The sequence below is a fragment of the Clupea harengus genome, chromosome 19 (genome assembly GCF_900700415.2).
Source record: "Clupea harengus chromosome 19, Ch_v2.0.2, whole genome shotgun sequence".
NCBI lineage: Eukaryota > Metazoa > Chordata > Actinopteri > Clupeiformes > Clupeidae > Clupea > Clupea harengus.
In genome coordinates, this window is record NC_045170.1 from 20,139,324 (window position 1) to 20,157,599 (window position 18,276).

The following is an 18,276-nucleotide window of genomic DNA, read 5'->3' on the forward strand; positions in this document are numbered from 1 at the left end:
CAGAACAGCCTCCTCCAGATTATTATATAAATCTGCACCAGAAAACAATAATGAAGTCCATGAAGTTTACTGCAATTCAGTTACATTCATGTTTATTTTCTTTCTGCACGTGGCACTGTTTCATGTGTGTTTTAAGGTCATTTCCTGGTTAGACTCTCAGAATTACTCCCTTATCTGTTTAAAGTTCTCATCAATCTGTACATTAGTGTAATTTAAGATTCAGTTGAAAACTACAGGTTGCTGTTTCTAAGTGCTGTCAGAAAAAAACCTCTTTTTTTATAGTTCAGTCAGATGGCAATCTTAACCATTCACCGTCATTGATAACTGGTTCTTTGGCTAATTTAAAATCTTTTCACCCTTTGATGCGAGATATCATACCACTGCTTTCCATTCTAAGGCAGAGGGTGCAACAGGTATTACTTCCTCAGATTATCTCCAAGAATCTGTCCTGCATCCCATAGTGCTCCAAAACCAGTGGTTTCTGTCTACAACAATAGTTCAAAAACAAAATTCAAGCGGAAAGCTTTCAACATATATAACTTTATTATTGTTCATTGTATTCAAATGGAAAACTCTGTGTTATAAAACAATTATAAAAGCAGCAATGATAACATAGCCTAAACAAACAGACAGCTGATATACCAGTATATCACGTGCTCGTCTCACATAAATAAACTCCTGCCATAATAGTCATGACTGTGGTCTACAGATATTCTCAAGACTAAACTCACAACTCACAGGGATAAAAATGGACACAGATTTGTTCGAAAACATCCCATAACGCTCTCACTATACATTTGTGGACAAAGTGCGATTTTATGTAGAAGTGTCGTTCTGCTTTATGGCACAGAATTGCAGCAGACATGGTTTTGAACAGTTTGCCCCACCTAAAAATTTGACAAAATCTTTACAAATGCAAGGCACTGTACTAACATACACAAATCAATGGTAGAGTTTTGCTGATAATTATATTCAAGCAAGCATTGTTTAAATGTTCTAGCTTCATTCTGGTAGTGTTGCATTTTTATAGTTAAACTTTAACCACCTTTTTTATGAAGTTCAAACTGAACGACTATTTTGCTTGAAGTTGGAGTGCTGCCAAGATCTTCGTCTCACTGAAGATCAATGATTAGTTTGATGTCTTCACAGTCATCTGTACTTTGCCAGATATCGTACTGATTGACTCTGTGTCGTGACTCGTCTTGTTGCGATTGCAAATAAACTTGACCAAAGCTACGAAGGGAATAGACAAGCTGGGGATACCAGCCAGAATAAAGATGATTGCGCTGATCCAGTCTGGGTACCTTACTTCTGCCAGAGTCGGAAAGTTCACCTGCGAAAGGATAATTACAGAGATGAAACAGGTGTTGACCTGGTATGAAAACATGGTTCAATGTTTCACATGATGTGTCATGTTTTATGTCACCCATACTTTTGGCCATCATGAAGTACTTTTGTATCATACTGTACCGGATAACAATCTCCCTAAGCATTTAATGTGCCTGTTTCCTGGCTAAAAGCCACACAAGATGATGCACCAACTTCGCAAAGTTACTCGATCCGCTAAAACAGATTACATTAGAGCCTAAACATGTGTCTAATTAGACATGGCGTACCGATTCGGGATCCCAGACGATGTAGCTGAGTGGTTTGGCGACCGTGGTGACGAAGTAGAACACCAGGATGACCAGGATGATGAGGGGGCTCAGAAACCTCCAGGTCACCTGCCAGAAGATGTTTGGCTTGTGACCAATCATGAACTCAATGTCCTCATTGAATCTGTCAAAGGGAAGAGTGAGAGCGAGAGGACAGTGAGAAGCAGCATTCCCTGCCTGCATGCCATCCTTCCTGTTCCCCCGCCAGGAAGATAACAGCCAAATCCCCTTTCTGCCTCGCTGCTGCATTGAAACTAGTGTGAACTTGTTTGCTTTTTAGTGTCTGATAACAGTGGGAAATAAGTGGGCAAAAAAAAGCCACTTTCTTGGCTGACTGAGCTCACCTGTCTATGCCGTAGATGTAAGACACGGCAATCAGCTCGCACAGGGCAATGACTAACAGGGGGATGGAGCCGGCAAAGCTATCAAACAGAGCCAGCCAGTAGCTGCCAGAGCCCTGGGCAAATATGATGGCAATGAGGAAGGACACCAAACACGTCAGGCCTGTAGAACGAGAAGAATCATCTGCTAAATGACTAAATGTAAATGTAAATGTAAGAATCATTAGATAGATAGACAGATAGATAGATAGAGACACATACATACACTCATTCCTTAATTCATGCCTGTCAAAAAATACAAAGGCATTAGCACAAGTGGAATACAGTGACATTGTCTACCTGTGAACACCTCCTTCGGCCATGTTCGTGGGAGGATGTTGAGGTCCTGAAGGGGCACTACACACCCTTCGATGTTGCCAAACATGGTGGACAGTCCCAGGCAGAAGAGCATGATGAAGAAGAGGATAGACCACACTGGGGCCACTGGCATCTTTGTAATGGCCTCTGTGAACACGATGAATGCTAGGCCTGTACCCTCGACACCCTGTGTACAAAAAGCAAACATTAGGTAGTTAAGAACTAGAAAAAACGGTAAAACATTTTTCTTCTGGCGTTTGATATGTTGCAATGAATTTGGAATTTTGTTCAGATATCTCAGTGAGCCTTGGGTTTACCTCGCTAAGAAGAAGGTTGAGGTCGCATGTCTTTAGGTTTAACCCTGCTAAAATGCCAGGGGAGGTGAGGTTGAAATGGTTCACCATTTCATCATAATTGGTCTCTGTGATGTTGCCCTCAGGAACATCGAAGGCATTCATCATTGATAGGATGTTCCTAGTTAAAAAAAAAAAAGAAGGACAAGTGCGGGTTATTGAAACAGACAAATATTAGTTAAACCATTCACTTTGCCAGTCTGATAGCAGACCAGATAGCAGCTGTCCCTGGTATAGGCCCTGGCTCTGTATCCAGTGCCAGTGGCATAAGCTAGTTATTCTGGGTCCCAGTGCAATGTTTTTGTAAGGCCCGACATGGGGACACCCCAGTAGATGGTTGGCTGCACTGGCTGCACTGTTGTGCACCTGATTAGCACATATCTGATCCGGAGTCAGTTGCAATTGGTGCTCTTAAACCATAGCACGCATGGACACGTACCCACTTAGGCATTCGTCAAATTTTTCAGTGGCTCTGAAGCCAATGATAGAGTAGATGACGGTCGCAGAGTAGACAGAGGTGAAGCCATTGATCACAGAGATTATCACTGCATCCTGCTCGCAGTTGTTGCTAGGAGGAGGGACAAATAAGAACAACAATATCAACACAGTTCTATAACTTCATTACCAGCCATCCCAAACCCTTGTGTGGCTATGGTCACTACACCATATTTGGTGACCTTATCTCAGGATGTTGTTTTTAATTGGTGACCTTTGACACTCACTGGACTGAGTTGTAGCTGGAGAAGGAGATGAGACCGCCGAAGGCCAGGGAGAAGGAGAACAACACCTGGGCCCCTGCGTCCAACCACGTGGTCGGATTCATCAGCTCATTCACCTAAAGGAAGAACCAGCATGTTGAGTCCATTTGGGATTGATACAAATGGCCAAAGGGAACGGGGAAGAACGTACGTCTGGGGTGAACAGGAACTTTATACCGCTCAGAGATCCTTTGAGAGTCAATCCTCTTATCAGGAAGATAGTGAGAACAATATATGGCAAGGTGGAGGTGATATAAACTGCCTAGGGAGAAAATGCAGGAACATTATATGGTTATTGGATGGTTATCCTCACTTAATATCCACAATCTGGATTTTGTATTCACGTGCAAACAAAGTAAGAAAAACAAAGTGTACGGCGACGTCAGTGTACCTTTCCGGTTGTCTCAATGCCTCTGATTGCCGAGACGTAGAGCACGACCCAGGCACACAGAAGTGCTAGGATCATCCACCACTGCATACCACCAGACTGGTCTATGGTTGCCGTGGCGTTCAGGGTCTCTCTGTACCAGAAGTAGTCCACTGGGGAGCTTCGAGCGCACTCTGACACATAACCTGAACAAAACCACACATGAACATCCAAATATCTCAGCCATACCAAGTGTATTAAACGGCAATGCAATAAACAAGGGAAAGACTGCTCAGAGGTCAAAGTCAGAGTGACATAATCATCAGCATAGCATCATAGCATGTGTGGGTTTTGTAAGAGTGGACATGCTTTTTTCCGTACCTGTTTTGTTTTCGTTGAGAGGACATTGACTCCATGGCAGGGGACTCTGAAAAGAGTTGAAGAAGTACCACATCACCCAGGCCATGATGGTGTTGTAGTACATGCCCACCACAAAGGAGACCAGCATAGAAGCAATACCTGTAAAAACAATACAAGGTTGAAAGACAGACCTTTGTGGATTGTAGTTTGTATCTGAATGCCTTTGGCCAGTATGATGAACTTTGGTAAAATGTGCGCAGAATTGAACACTCCTCCATAATGCTTACCCAAAGTGCTATATGGACACTATAGTAAAGGGGTATTTCTTCCCACACTGCTAGCTTACGGTGCAATGAGGATACAATTTAGCATCTGATTGTTTTTGTCCACAATGCCGACTTAAGGTGCAACGTGGATAGAATTTAGCAGTGCTTGACCCATAATACAACATGGACACCATTTTAGTTTGTGAATTCTTTTGACCAGAAGAGTCACTCAAAAGTATAGCATACCGACTCCAGTGAGGTAGGGACTGATGGACCTCCAACACCCCACACTGCCACTCCTGAGCCTCTGGCCAATGGCAAACTCCAGGTGCAGAAGAGGGACCCCCTCCAGAACCAGCAGGATCAGGAAGGGAATCATGAAAGCACCTGTACAACACAGATTCATGGACCCATGAGGTGAAACCATTAGCTTCTTGATAGAGGCTAACCTAAGGCAAGTGCTAACATGCTAACTCTACACTGTACAATTCTACATTCTACACAGGGATCCCCTCCAAAAACCGGCATGATCAGGCAAGGAATCAGACAAGATCAGGAAGCAAACTATCAGACTATCAGAGATGAAACTCTCAGATATATTTTTTTATTCCAAAATATTGCTACGATGATAATTATTGGTGCAGTGAAGAGAGGAAGATGAAATACTAGTGGGCTGTTTTGGTTGAAAACTCACACTGCTGTCATTAAAATGTCACTGACATAATGGTTACATAAAATGGTACATAGGAATGAACAAAACCATGTTCAAAATGATCAGGTATAACAGATTTCCTGTATCACAATATAAGAACTTTTACTCTGCATTTTGGGTTTGGCCCTTTAAAGGCCATAAAAATGAAATGTGTGTAAAACAAGTTTAATGATCTCTGAATTTATGCAGAGTCTGTTTCACCAGTCCACCTACAGTTCAACCAGTCTTTGAAAATGATTAATCAAGGGCTCATTTTAAAGAGTTTACTGTCTTTATCTTATATTATATTTAAGACCTAAAACAGCTCAAGGATATCACAATGTCACAGATATTCATTTCAGACACCTGGACCTGATGTTGTCTTTCTTCATGTGATTCTGGTTAGTGACATTGACAGGTGCTTTCTGTACAGATTATGCTATGTTTGTGTACACTAATTTACACACACAGGCTATTTACAGTGTGGCACTATGAGTAGATAAATCAATACTCATGGTTGCAGATGTCACTTGTCCAGTCTTACCTCCTCCGTGGCTTTGGCACAGGTAGGGGAAGCGCCAGACGTTTCCCAGCCCGACACAGAACCCCACGCAGGTGAGCATGTACTGGGTTTTGTTGTCCCACTTGGGCCTGTCTCCCGCCTCCTCCACCTCCATCCTGTCCAGGTCCGAATGGGACGGTATCCTCTTCTCCAGACCCGGGTTGGGGAGCGTCAGCTTCATGTTGGGCACCGGTCCTTAGTCCTCACTCTTCGGTATGAAAGAGATGGCTGCTGTCTGTCTCATCCACTCTCTGTGTCTGTCCTTCTCTCACTCTCTCTCCACTGCGTCCTCACTCTGTCTCTGGGTGTCTTTGGGAGTGCTCAGCCAGGGGGCAGTGGCTGTGTGTATGCTGACCTTTAGCACCTGTGGCCCATGTGTTATCTGTTTTTTTCCACAGCTGAACGCATGAGTTATTGTGTATTGTCAGCTACAAAGGGGCTACCGTCATGTTAGTAGTTAATGCATAATAAAGCAGAGATATGGTTAAACGAGGGTTGCGAACAGGCATATGCATCTTTCCCTCACAAACAGGATGAAATAAATATCACCATAGAAGAATTTAAAAAATCGAAATGTATGATTTATGAATTTTTATGAATTGATTATATAGCTGGATTTTAATTAAGTGACTGATTATCAAGCTTCTGTATACTACTACAGCTTCAGTTGCCTTTTCCAGCACAAGTATGACGTTAGTAGTCCTATCAGTGTACAAACACAAATATATAATTACCACTGTGTGTCCATGTACTATCAGTATCAGTCCCAATATAGATGAGAAATCAATACTTTATTGCCATCTTTTTTGGCCTACGTATAATTCAATTAAAGACGCATACATTTATTAATAAAAGAATATTTATTTCAAAACCTGTAATTTTCCAGTATATCAACAACACAGTTTCACGAAACTATAAAATATATAAATTGGCCTTGTAGCAAATAAATACAGTAAATTAAATCCCTGTTGCAATTTAAGTACCACACACACCACTCATGCTTCAGACTGATCAACTAGACCAAGCGCCTTGAGGCAATTTTATTGTTTTGGCGCTGTATAAATAAAATTGAATTGAACTATATTACTCATAGCACTACCACTGTACACATTGACATGATTTCATTCTTTCCGTCTCAGTGAGGACACCTAAAGGTGCAATATGTAGTTTTTATTGTCAAATTGTTTCCAGACTTAAAGTAACTGTGTAAATATAGCATTCACCAATTGTTCTGTGCATTTTGTGCATACCTGAATATGACCTTCTCACTTTTCATTCAGATTTATTACAGGGTGAACACCATCTTTGTTCTTGACAACAAAAAAACAACATATTGTACCTTTAATACAGCATTCCTCGGTCAATGTCTCTACGCAATAGCCATCATTCACAAAAATCTGAGTCATCTTTTTATGGTGCCAAGTCACTCTTGTGACAGGACCACATGCACCTCCTCATGCGTGGTAAGAAATTAATTATTGATAGTCTCTGCTCTGGGTAGTTCCTTGTGACAAGAACACCAAGTGTCCCTCGGGTGGCATTTATAGCTTTCAGGTCCTTATCTCCGACATCTGTACATGCCCGGAGACTGTGCTGATACTCTTCTTGTCATAGGCGTTGTCTTCCGTCTTGCAGCAGTATATCCGGATGACCTTGTACACGGCCACGCACGGGATTGCCAAGGCTGGAACGCCGGACAGGATAAATATGATGACGTACATCCACTGAGGATAGAAGTGTTTTTCCAGATTTGGAAAGCCCTCCTGCCAAAGGAGAAGAAATGTTATGGTCTAGGACATGTTTTTACACGGCACTGTGAGAGGCAGTCCAATGTTGGTCCAAATTTAACATTCAGACAGACACATCCCATGAATATTGTGAATTGGCAGATCCGCAAAGACAGGCTGTCCAATAATCATGTCTCCTACATACATCATGATACATCATGTCTCCTCCTACATAGACTTATAGACAGAGAAACAAACATTGCAATGTAGACACCTATGGAAAGACATAATGGATGAATGATGAATACCACAGACTCAGAAATACTGAGAGACACATTTCTCTTTACCGATTCAGGATCCCAGATGATGTACGTGAGTTCCTTGCTGGCAGTTGTGACGAGGTAAAACACAAAGATGACGAACACCACCAGAGGACTGATCACTCTCCACATGGCCTGCCAGAAGAAGTTGGGCTTGTGGCCGATCATGAACTCGACGTCTTCGTTGAACCTGCACAAGGGGGAGAGACAGGTCAGAGTCGAGGATGTTTTTTAGCACAGCTTACACGGGCCTTAATGCCAGCACACAGCGGGTAACACTGGAACCGATATGGTCCTGATCCAGCTTTGGCCCAAATCTGTTCTATAGTTCTACTACAGTTTTACCTGCGGGTTCTTTGGTACATAGACAATTCCTAAAACACCTGTTTATAATTTCTAAATTAAAGGTATAACGAATGTAATGTGCTTGAATGTTCAGTGTAATATTTCAGTTTATAATAACTTTCAAATTAAACAAAACCAGCATACTTGATACAGTAAGTGAGCCGTATTCATTCTTACACACCACTATTTGACCTTTCAATGAGAATGAAATGGCATGTAAATTGTATCTACAGGAGCAGTGATTGTAGTCCTTCAGCCCATCTCACCTGTCGATCCCATAGACGTAACTGATGGCCATCATCTCACAGAATGCAATGATCAGGAGGGGGACGGAGCCCGCAAATCCATCAAACAGAGCTAGCCAGTAATTACCAGAGCCCTGGGCAAAGATGAGCGCAATTCCAAAGGAGACAAGGCAAACCACACCTGAGATTCAGAGACAGAAAAGGATTTTAAGAGCTTGATTATTTCAGTACTATATCAATACGTCAGTGACATAATGCAGTTTAGATACTCAGGAGTGGCGAAGCGCAATGAGGCCAGATTAAACATCATAGACTTCAAAGCAACTGATTCCAGAACAGATCTGGATTTACAGTAATCTGACATGGATGAAGCAAATCCAGGTTTAATCGCCATCTGGTTGTGTCAGGTTACCAATGTTGGGTCTTGCCTCCAAAAATGTTTGTACTGTTACTAAAAGCAAGGGGGTGTTTAAAATAATCTCTCCATCTATTGTCTCTTTTGTAATTTCACAATAGTTGTAGCACAGACATGCTTTTGGGAAATGTAGTCTTGCTTACGTTACGTACCAGTGAGAGCTTCCTTGGGCCACCGCTTTGGGAAGATTTCGAGATCCTGCAGGGGCACCACAACCCCTTCGATGGAACCAAACATGGTGGATAGTCCCAAGCAGAAGAGCATGATGAAGAAGAGAATGGACCAGAGAGGAGAGACAGGCATCTTGGTGATGGCCTCTGTGAAGACTATGAAGGCCAGGCCAGTTCCCTCCACACCCTGTAGAATGATATACAATGCAATAATGTTCAGTGAAATGTGATACAGTAAAATATGATAAGATATGAAACAATATCACATGATGCAAGATTTCCAGGGCTTGGAGCCAGAGAGTTGATTTTACAGCAGAGCAAAATTAATTTCTGATGATACTTTGGCTTAACTCTGTTAATCAACATTCACACTCAACATTACAAAAATATACTTGAATGAGGACAATATTTTAGGAGATACATACATATGGCTGAAAGCTTTCATTAATATGTATGACTCATTTTCTCCTAACATGCTAACATGTCATAAAATGGAATAACTACAATTTATGGCTAAGGTTAGGGTTAGGGGTTGGGTTTGGTTAAGGTGATGTTCAGTGAACAATTAGAAAGACTGAGCTCGAATTTCAACAAATCATCTGTAAAGTCCCTGTAGGCGGACTATCCAAATGTTACAGAATAACTCCATGATATCACAGTGATAGTGAAATATAAATTCTGACCTGACTGAGAAATGTCTGTATATCACAGGTTTCCAGGTCCAACCCCTGAATGACACTTGATGAGGTACCATTGAGACGGTTAAGAGTCTCCTCGTAGTTGCTCTCATTAATGCTTCCCTCCGGAAGTTCAAAGGCATTTAGCAAAGCCAAGATGTTACTGTTAAAAGAAAGCACACTCTTAGAGAACGTTCTGGAGATGTGTTTTTGTCTTGGCAGTGAACTGTAACAAATGTGTCTGGCATTGAGTAGTACGAATAGTTCTCGTACCCGTTGAGACATGCATCAAAGCTCTCTGTGGCCCTGAAGCCTATGATGGAGTAGACGACGATGGCAGCGTACACAGAAGTAAAGCCGTTGACCAAAGAAATAATGACAGCATCCAGTTCACAGTTGTTGCTTGAAAGACAAAAGAAAAATATCCCTTTAAGTCAATTGAATAACTGCCCAGTGTTAAGTCTATTGTAACCAGTTCCTTATGAAATTGAAAGTTAGATTTAGCTTTCACTTAAGACTAGGAATCATCCCATTCATGTTTTTGATGTTGGTCTTACTGACTGTCATAAACTCATAGATGCTCTTACTGGACAGGGTTGTAGCTGGAGAAGGAGATGAGACCGCCAAAGGCCAGTGAGAAGGAGTAGAAGACTTGGGCACCAGCGTCCAACCAGGTTTGAGGGTCCATCAACTCTTCTAGCTGCAGATGTTATACAGTCATAGGACAATTAGGAACCACTACAAGAACTGTTCAAGATATAACACAATTATAAGCATTTTTTATTTAATTTAATAATTTTAAACCATAGTGAATACATAAACGGCTGTAAAATGTTGGCCAGAAGCCCTACAGTTCATACAAGTTACACAGATATGATGCAACCTTTTCCATTTATTGAGCACAACAAATACAAAAATGACCTATCACCTATCAAATCACAAATGCAGAATCACCTATCTACAATACTCACCTTAGGAGTAAAGAGGTAAATGATTCCACTGGTAGAACCCTTGAGGGTCAAACCTCTAATCAGGAAGATAGTGAGGACCACGTAGGGCAGAGTGGAGGTGACATACACAGCCTGAAGAAGAAGAACAACAATTGGAACTTAAAGGTACAGTGTGTAGGATTTAAGGAGATATATTAGCAGGAATGGAATATGGTATTTAAAATGATATTTTCATTAGAGTATAATCACTTGTAACTACGGATCGTTGTGTTTCTGTCTCAGAATGAGCCCTCTTCCTCCACAGAGCCCACCATGTTGCGCCACCATATTTCTACAGTAGCCCAGAATGGACTAACATTTTTATGTATTTTAATGTTTAGGTGGCAGTTTGAATTTAGTAGTGCCGGGTGGAAGTTGAAAAAGAAGAAAGAAGAGATACCAGTGGTTGCTGGTGCTGGTTGACCATTTTTGTTGTCAGAGAGTGTTGTCAAATTGTGACAAATGGAGGATCATACCAATTATTGCTATTATTTAGCACAAGAAAAAGCAAGGGAGCGTGAATGCTCCTCATCAAAGAAGCAAAAACTGGTGTGGCCTTTCTCAGATGGAAATCGCTGATGAGGGACATGTTTTCAGAGTGATGCTGAAGATGCCTGTTTTCTGGACAGGTAATTTAGCCTCCCAATCCAAATGCAATGTGTTGTTTGATAGCTTTAGCTAGAACTTGGCCATGGTCATAGTTACCAAAAAAGTAACTTTTATCTCCATGTCAATGTTGAAAAATATCGAATTGCTACCATGATTGTAATTTGATTTGCTTTTTATGGACCCAAAAGACCTGGTGACGTTACCAAGATCAGCCAACAGCTGCTGAAGATTATTGCCAATTAACAGTGCCAATTAACAACAAAAAAGCTTTGGAGCTAATGTCAGCCAACAACTAACATACCCAAACTTCACAATTTACAGCCCAAGAGTGTATTGTTTTACAGATTAAATAACTATATACAATTTTTTAAATATATGTGTTAAGTAACCATATCACTTGACATTGTAGCAACTCGATGCAGTCGTAGATGACGACATCATTTTGGAAGTTGCTACTGGCACCTGATGGACACTGTACGCTCTCCGACATGCTTGGAAAGGGAGGGGTATTTATTGGTTATAATCCGCTAGATGCCACTATGATTAAAAAAAGAAATGTCCTCCGTTGTTGTTCGGTGTACTTGCAGCGCATTTCTGTTTCAAATTGGTGAAGATTGCTTGTGGTTTTGTCTCTTTTGGATATTAGCCATGCATTTCAAAACACAAAACAATCATGATGAATGTTGCTGGTATTTCTAACCTTTCCTGTGGTCTCAATGCCCCTTATGCAACAGACATAGAGAACACCCCAGGCACATATGAGGGACAGGACTATCCACCACTGCAGTCCACCAGAGTCCTCAATATCTGCTGATGTGTTCAGAGTCTCCCTGTACCAGAAGTAATCGACTGAAGAGCTGCGAGCGCACTCTGACACCACACCTGCAGGGGCCGAAACTGGACGTTAGTCTTTACAGTAAGAGTTTTCCATAGAATTCCACACATTAGATTGACAGTATAGAGAGTATACTGAGTTTATACAGGGACTGTACCGTACCTGTCATATTTGCATTGAGAGGACACTGACTCCAAGGTAAGGGTTCTTGAAAAGAGTTGAAGAAGTACCACATCACCCAGGCAATGATGGTGTTGTAGTACATGCCCACCATGAAGGAAACCATCATGGACGCAATCCCTGCGAGACACAATCAACCATGAACACCCATTTTTCAGTCAGCACTTCACTTATAATGTACAGGCATTACCACATGTACTGTATATCAAAGTTGTAAAACTACCACTAGAGTCTGACACCAATCTGGTGTGTCTGTTGTATCAGACATGGGCCAGAGCATTGTGTTATTACCCTTCTGGGATGCATTTACTTGGTTGGTTTGACTCGTTCTGCCCTTTAACTAGATGAAAATTAAAGGCCAGATAATGATTATGTTACTGAGTCTCGCCCAGGTAGCTGAACCTACCAACACCAGCCAGGCAAGGATGGATGGACCTCCACACCCCCAAACTGCCACTCCTGAGCCTCTGGCCAATGGCAAACTCCAGGAACAGAAGAGGGACCCCCTCCAGAACCAGTAGGATCAGGAATGGAATCATGAAAGCACCTGCAAACAAAGATTCATGGACCCATGAGGTGAAACCATTAGCCAGAGCCTCACTTTGATTGACCAAAACAGGTGTATTTGTTGGCCTGAGATGCATTGATATGACATCAAAGTGTGTGTCTTGCCATTAGCTTCTTGCCAGAGACTAATTTAAGGAGAGTGGTAATGTGCTAGGACTGGAAAATGCTAATTTAGAATCTACAGTAATTTGTCAACTGATTCTATGTTTATTGTTATGCTAATTTGGCATATATCTGTGGTATATATTGCAAGAAGTGGTGTAAAGGTTTTTCCTTCTCTTTTGTGAGGGAAAACAGGGAAGGACAAGAATAAGAGGGAAATTATCTCGTGCTTCTCGGATGACACGATAAGCTTTGCTATATCACTGAAAATAGCTCCTTATCAGCAAGGCTATAGTGTTGCCCCCTCATGGTAAATGCCTTATCTGGTTTCTTCTCTTCGCTTGAGGATGCCAGGGTTGCTCCGGCCTAAAGTCCACCTGTCTGTACTCAGTATCAGTGCAGGTTAACAGCCGAATAAGCCTGAGACGGACAACACCTGAGATAATGGTGTGGTACATACCAGCACGAGGGGACAAGAAACTGGCAAAAAAGATTACGGGATGGAGAAGCCACTTCTCCTGTCAATGGAACCATGCTACCTTAAAATTAAACTAGTCTTTTATGTTAAACCATGTTATAATAACCTATTGGAATATGCTATTGGAATATATGCATGTTATGGATGTCATATTATTGGTGCCACAAGAGTGTATCGTTTGCAAATCAAGTCAGATATCTGATTTGAAAGTATTGCTTAAGCATTCTTCAGCACTGATTGCATCTAATTTGAGCAATATTCCAAATGTCCACAAGGTGGCATTAGTGATCTGATTTTCCTTGGCCACAACCAGCCCCACAGCTCCATGACTGATGCTGATGAGTGAGGTCTACTGGGTGGAGAGTGATGGGATCCTACATAATGAGTAAACAGACAACATGTGCTGTATAGCGTCAATTGCTGTGGCAAGTAGGTACGATTTTGGTAGGTGGTAGGTTTTTTTTCTCAGCAGTTATACACAGTTGCACCAGAACTTGCCATTTGGTAAAATGTGACATTATCTTGAAGGTATTGGGAAAAATGAATAAAATAGGAATATTTCTCCATCATGCTTTCCAAGTTTTACCATTTTAAATTTCAGTTTACCAGAAAACAGACAATAGGCCACTTTTCTTTCTCATTTTTATTTGTTGCTAAATACAACATATTGCGATTTCTTCACGTAACTTATATACAACTTATAACTTAACGTATCACTTTAAAAGAATATTTAGAGGCCCAGTATGTAATCTTGAGCATGGTCTTGGTGTGGTACCTGAGCTGTAGGCTTTCTAATAATTCACCTCTGATTAATCATTATAGTCTCTTTACTTTATCTGATCTGATTTGTGATAAGTGACCCTTGATAAAATGGGCTGCAAATGTTGCTGTAATGGTTTCATTCCTCTACATTTGTTGGTGGACTTATCGGCCGCATACCAGTGTAGATAAATTAGATACTGCTGTCCCATTCTCTCAGACTTGTTTGGCTGTATTCATTGACGTAGTGTTCCTCACCTCCTTGAGTGCTGTGGGATCTCTCTGCATAACAACCAGTCTTTCCACTAAATGTTACTATATGCACCATGTGCGTCTTGTCTTTGTACTAAACATAACTATGTTCTGGCCATAAAAGAACTCCGATAAGAACAGAATGTTTGACAACTCTTTCCCAGAGTCCTCTCTTACTACCCATGAAGAGATATGATGTTTCAGAAAGCAAGGCAAGAGCTTTCATAACACTTACTAGACTTGAGCCCCTATGTTGAGGATTTAATTGCTTTCTGCAGAAGCCCAGTAATGTATGAAAAGCCTGGCATTGCAGCAGCTGTGGTCTCCTTTACAGACCATATTTGTTTAACTATTGTCTCTTAAAGTAGCTGCTTCTGTCCTTATGGTGCACTTCCATGTTTATGGTTTACATTAGTGTGTGTCAGCTTTATACTTTTATGAAGGTAATGAGCGAAATATTGTGTGCACCTGTCTGAGGGGTATTTTTTTACTGAAAAATGTCCTTTTTACAAGCTGCTGGTCTGTTTTATGGATGGTTTAATGGTAGATAAACCTAAGCTATCTTTCACAATGATAATGACACTTTTGACATCTGACTCTCTTAGAGCCCTATGGTATTTTCAGCATAATTTCACTACCTTTACTTCTAAATCTTGGTCAATATAAGAGGTAGTCGGTTTTCTCGGTTAGGTCAGCCCGGGAATGGAACCATCTCCCTCAGAACATTAGAGAATCAACCTCATTCAACTGTTTTAAAAGTAATCTCAAAACATGGTTGATAAATAACCAAAAATGTGATCACTAGTGGGTAGGCAGTAGAACTTGTATATTGGGATTGTATTTTATTTTATTGTATCTTATTTTTTTGATTTATTGTCAATGTTATGTTTGATATACGTTAATTCCTTTTTTAGGTTGTATAGCCTTTTTCACTCTGGCAGGGGGACTGCCAATGGAAACTAGCCTTTTAGCTATAATTGGGTGCATTTACATTTTAATGTTCATGAATGTACACTGTCCCTCTTGATCAAATAAACAAATTGATTGATTGATTGATTGATTAATGAAACTTGCTGCGTGTGCTTACAGCCCTGACGGACATGACATCAAATTTCCATAGCAACTCCGTCGTGTTGGGCTGCTTGGCGTCCACATCGCTGCTTGCAGCTATATATTTTTATGTTTCCCTACGAGGCTACAGCTACAAACACATCTCAAGTTAATGAACTATGACGCAGCGGTGTGAAAATGGGTGAAGAAATGAACAATAATTGCAAATTTGTTTTATTTAATGTGTTTTCAAAACAAGATTACTCCTACCTGCACTGATCCAAAGCAAGTTACTAGCGTCATTGGGAAGCATAAGGTCCGCTCTTTCATTTGATACCTTTTTTTCTTGTCTACACAATAACGACTTGGTAAGTAATTCAAACAAGAGTAATACGTGTGTGGAGATAGATGCAGAGATACAAGCAGTTTATGACTGATGAAATTTCATTTAATTAAAAAAAGGACTATTTCGCAATAGTTCGTTGCACAGACTAGCAAGTAGCGTCATTGTAAAGTTCTAGTCCTGACGTTTATTTTGACATGCGATACATGACGAGACAGTGAGCACTTCGTGAGATATGGAACCAAGAGTAAGGGCTGTGAGTTTCCAACGAATTTGGATGCACTCTCTGTTACAGTTAAATCTGATCTCATTTCCCCAGTTCATAGCACTTATCCAGTCTTACCTCCTCCGTGGCTTTGGCACAGGTAGGGGAAGCGCCAGACGTTTCCCAGCCCGACACAGAACCCCACGCAGGTGAGCAGATACTGGGTTTTGTTGTCCCATTTGGGCCTGTCTCCCGCCTCCTCCTTCTCCAGCTTCTCCAGGTCTGCATGGGACAGTATCCTGTCCTCCAGACCAGGGTTGGGAAGCTTCAGTTTCATGTTGGTAGCCTTCAGTCCTCAGTCCGTGATGAAAACAGCTGGTCAGCTGTACACTTGTGACTAACACCTATTGCTGTTGTTTGAGTATGTATGAAGGCAGCTTTAGGCTGCTACAGGTATCTCTGTAGACTTTCAGCACTGGCTAACTTCTCACACCCTGCAGGTATCACTGGCTAAGAGCTATGAGCTGCTCTGCTACCATGCATCCCGCTAGCAAGGTTATCCTGTCTAAGTATACTGGGCAATGATTGACAGCTTCTATGACCCAGCCCATCATTTACAGGTGGAGGTCAGCCAGAGATGTCTTGACTTAGGACATTCAGCTGCTACAAATGAATAGCCTACCAGTGAGCAATATTGGGATAACATTACACTGTTTCACTTCAACGCCCATTTGTACTGTACATTTAATCATTTGGCAGGCACCAAAGCAATTTACAAGAAAGCACAAGGCAGACAAATAGCAGATGAGGCCAAAAACAAAAGCAAAATTGTCCTGTTCTGTAAAAGTTATGGATCCAATTATGAGACTAATATGTATTTTTCATTGCCCCCATGTCACATTCAACATGTGGTTTTGGCACGTGTCTTTAAGTTAAGATAACCTGATTGTTGTACATGTGGTTTTGGCACATATCTTTAAGTTAAGATAACCTGATTGTTGTAAAACATGGCATGTGACTTTTCTTGTGCATTTTTATGTCCTATTCTGCCACATGCTTCGCTAGTCGTTTTTTTGTGCTTTGAAAAAAGAGGATGATTTTTTCTTTTTGAGCAACTATACCCATGTGTGCCTGAAATAAAAATTATTTGGTATACAAGCCTTTGGGCTTTTCTTTAGAAGTTTTCACAATGTGTACATTTGTGTTCCCTTTAGAGCTTTTAAAACATCAAATATGAAAAGCTGCTATATAGTATTTTCATATCTCTTTCCTACTGAATCATAATAGAAATTGGCTTGAATAGAATCGTTAGCTTGTGAATTATAATTGCATCTGTGGCCAGAAACCTAGGTGTCATATTTGACTCAGATCTTAATTTTAAAACCCATATCAAAAATATAATTAAAACATCTTTTTATCACTTACAGTTTTTTCCAATCATTTTAGTTCTTGTACCTATACCATGTTCACATTCCCAAAACACTTAACACATCGAGCACACCAGTAGACCATGTGAACCAAACTGTGGATACTTGCCCCTATGCTTAGATACAAATGCTGGCAATGACACCTTCTTCCAAATGTCATGGATACCTGTCCCATTCAATGTTCACTACCAGCAAAACACTGTGGAACTACAGGATTTTTTGCCAATGTTTAGATACTCTGTTCAGAACAGTTAACTTTCAGTTCAAAACATTACTTACAGTAATTTAGATCACTGTAGATGGAAAGATGCTTTGTTTAGACAGACAAATTAAATGATATGCTTGAATAAGAAAAACTATTCTTACTGTAATTTAGCAGAAAGTTTATTTAGATTATTTAGTTTGTTTTGGCTTGCAGACTTCTCACTATCTCTAATAGTACAGTAATAGAGTCTATAGAAGGCAAACATAGATGTAACTGTTCCTGAAGAGTTGTTTCCACTATTACAGTACTGCTCTTTATGTAAGTCATAGGCTATCAGTGAAAGACAGTGATTGAAGAATGCAATTCTTCAATTTACAGTAATTACAGCAAATTTGCCACACTCAATTTTTACATCTATTGTGAGAGGCAAACCGACATATGAACACTGTCTTCAGATACTTGGCTTGGATTGACTTATTTCCAAGATGCAATGCAGAGGAGAATGTTACCGTAAATGCGAAGTTCAAACATGTTAAAGTTTGACACCAAATGCAGAGGACAGAATGGATCAGCATTACTGTAGGGCTACAGCAGACTTCTAGTGGTATTACAGTACTTTGTTAGACTGTATCTTGTGTTGATGTATTTAATTTACTGCATTGGAAA

At 40.8% G+C, this 18,276-nt stretch overlaps 2 protein-coding genes across 2 annotated transcripts; both read right to left on the minus strand.

Moving 5' to 3' along the window:
* Positions 1-524: 524 nt before the first annotated feature.
* Positions 525-6,078, minus strand: LOC105903644 (sodium-dependent neutral amino acid transporter B(0)AT1-like). The gene is made up of 12 exons (XM_012831420.3): positions 5,693-6,078; positions 4,704-4,844; positions 4,213-4,350; positions 3,856-4,037; positions 3,616-3,726; positions 3,429-3,541; positions 3,146-3,274; positions 2,671-2,827; positions 2,336-2,540; positions 2,000-2,159; positions 1,617-1,779; positions 525-1,333 (listed from the first exon to the last, which is right to left on the minus strand). Exons 1-12 carry the CDS (start codon positions 5,889-5,891, stop codon positions 1,130-1,132), a joined length of 1,902 nt encoding a protein of 633 aa, XP_012686874.2. The 5' UTR covers positions 5,892-6,078; the 3' UTR covers positions 525-1,129.
* A 477-nt stretch (positions 6,079-6,555) lies between these two features.
* On the minus strand, positions 6,556-16,793 carry LOC105903643 (sodium-dependent neutral amino acid transporter B(0)AT1-like). Its single transcript, XM_012831419.3, has 12 exons — positions 16,117-16,793; positions 12,629-12,769; positions 12,205-12,342; positions 11,908-12,089; positions 10,581-10,691; positions 10,197-10,309; positions 9,883-10,011; positions 9,616-9,772; positions 8,915-9,119; positions 8,369-8,528; positions 7,785-7,947; positions 6,556-7,473 (listed from the first exon to the last, which is right to left on the minus strand). Exons 1-12 carry the CDS (start codon positions 16,313-16,315, stop codon positions 7,261-7,263), a joined length of 1,911 nt encoding a protein of 636 aa, XP_012686873.1. The 5' UTR covers positions 16,316-16,793; the 3' UTR covers positions 6,556-7,260.
* Positions 16,794-18,276: the final 1,483 nt, after the last annotated feature.

Bases quoted from the DNA above. Each gene is read 5' to 3' on its own strand.
- LOC105903643 (XM_012831419.3), bottom strand. From the start codon at position 16,315: ATGAAACTGAAGCTTCCCAACCCTGGTCTGGAGGACAGGATACTGTCC. The intron at 12,090-12,204 runs GTACGGTACAGT...CGGCCCCTGCAG, and splicing joins TCTCAATGCAAATATGACAG to GTGTGGTGTCAGAGTGCGCT. The intron at 8,529-8,914 runs GTACGTAACGTA...TCTGAATCTCAG, and splicing joins GCCCAAGGAAGCTCTCACTG to GTGTGGTTTGCCTTGTCTCC.
- LOC105903644 (XM_012831420.3), bottom strand. From the start codon at position 5,891: ATGAAGCTGACGCTCCCCAACCCGGGTCTGGAGAAGAGGATACCGTCC. The intron at 3,542-3,615 runs GTACGTTCTTCC...TTCTTCCTTTAG, and splicing joins AGTTCCTGTTCACCCCAGAC to GTGAATGAGCTGATGAATCC. The intron at 2,541-2,670 runs GTAAACCCAAGG...TTTTGTACACAG, and splicing joins TCAACCTTCTTCTTAGCGAG to GGTGTCGAGGGTACAGGCCT.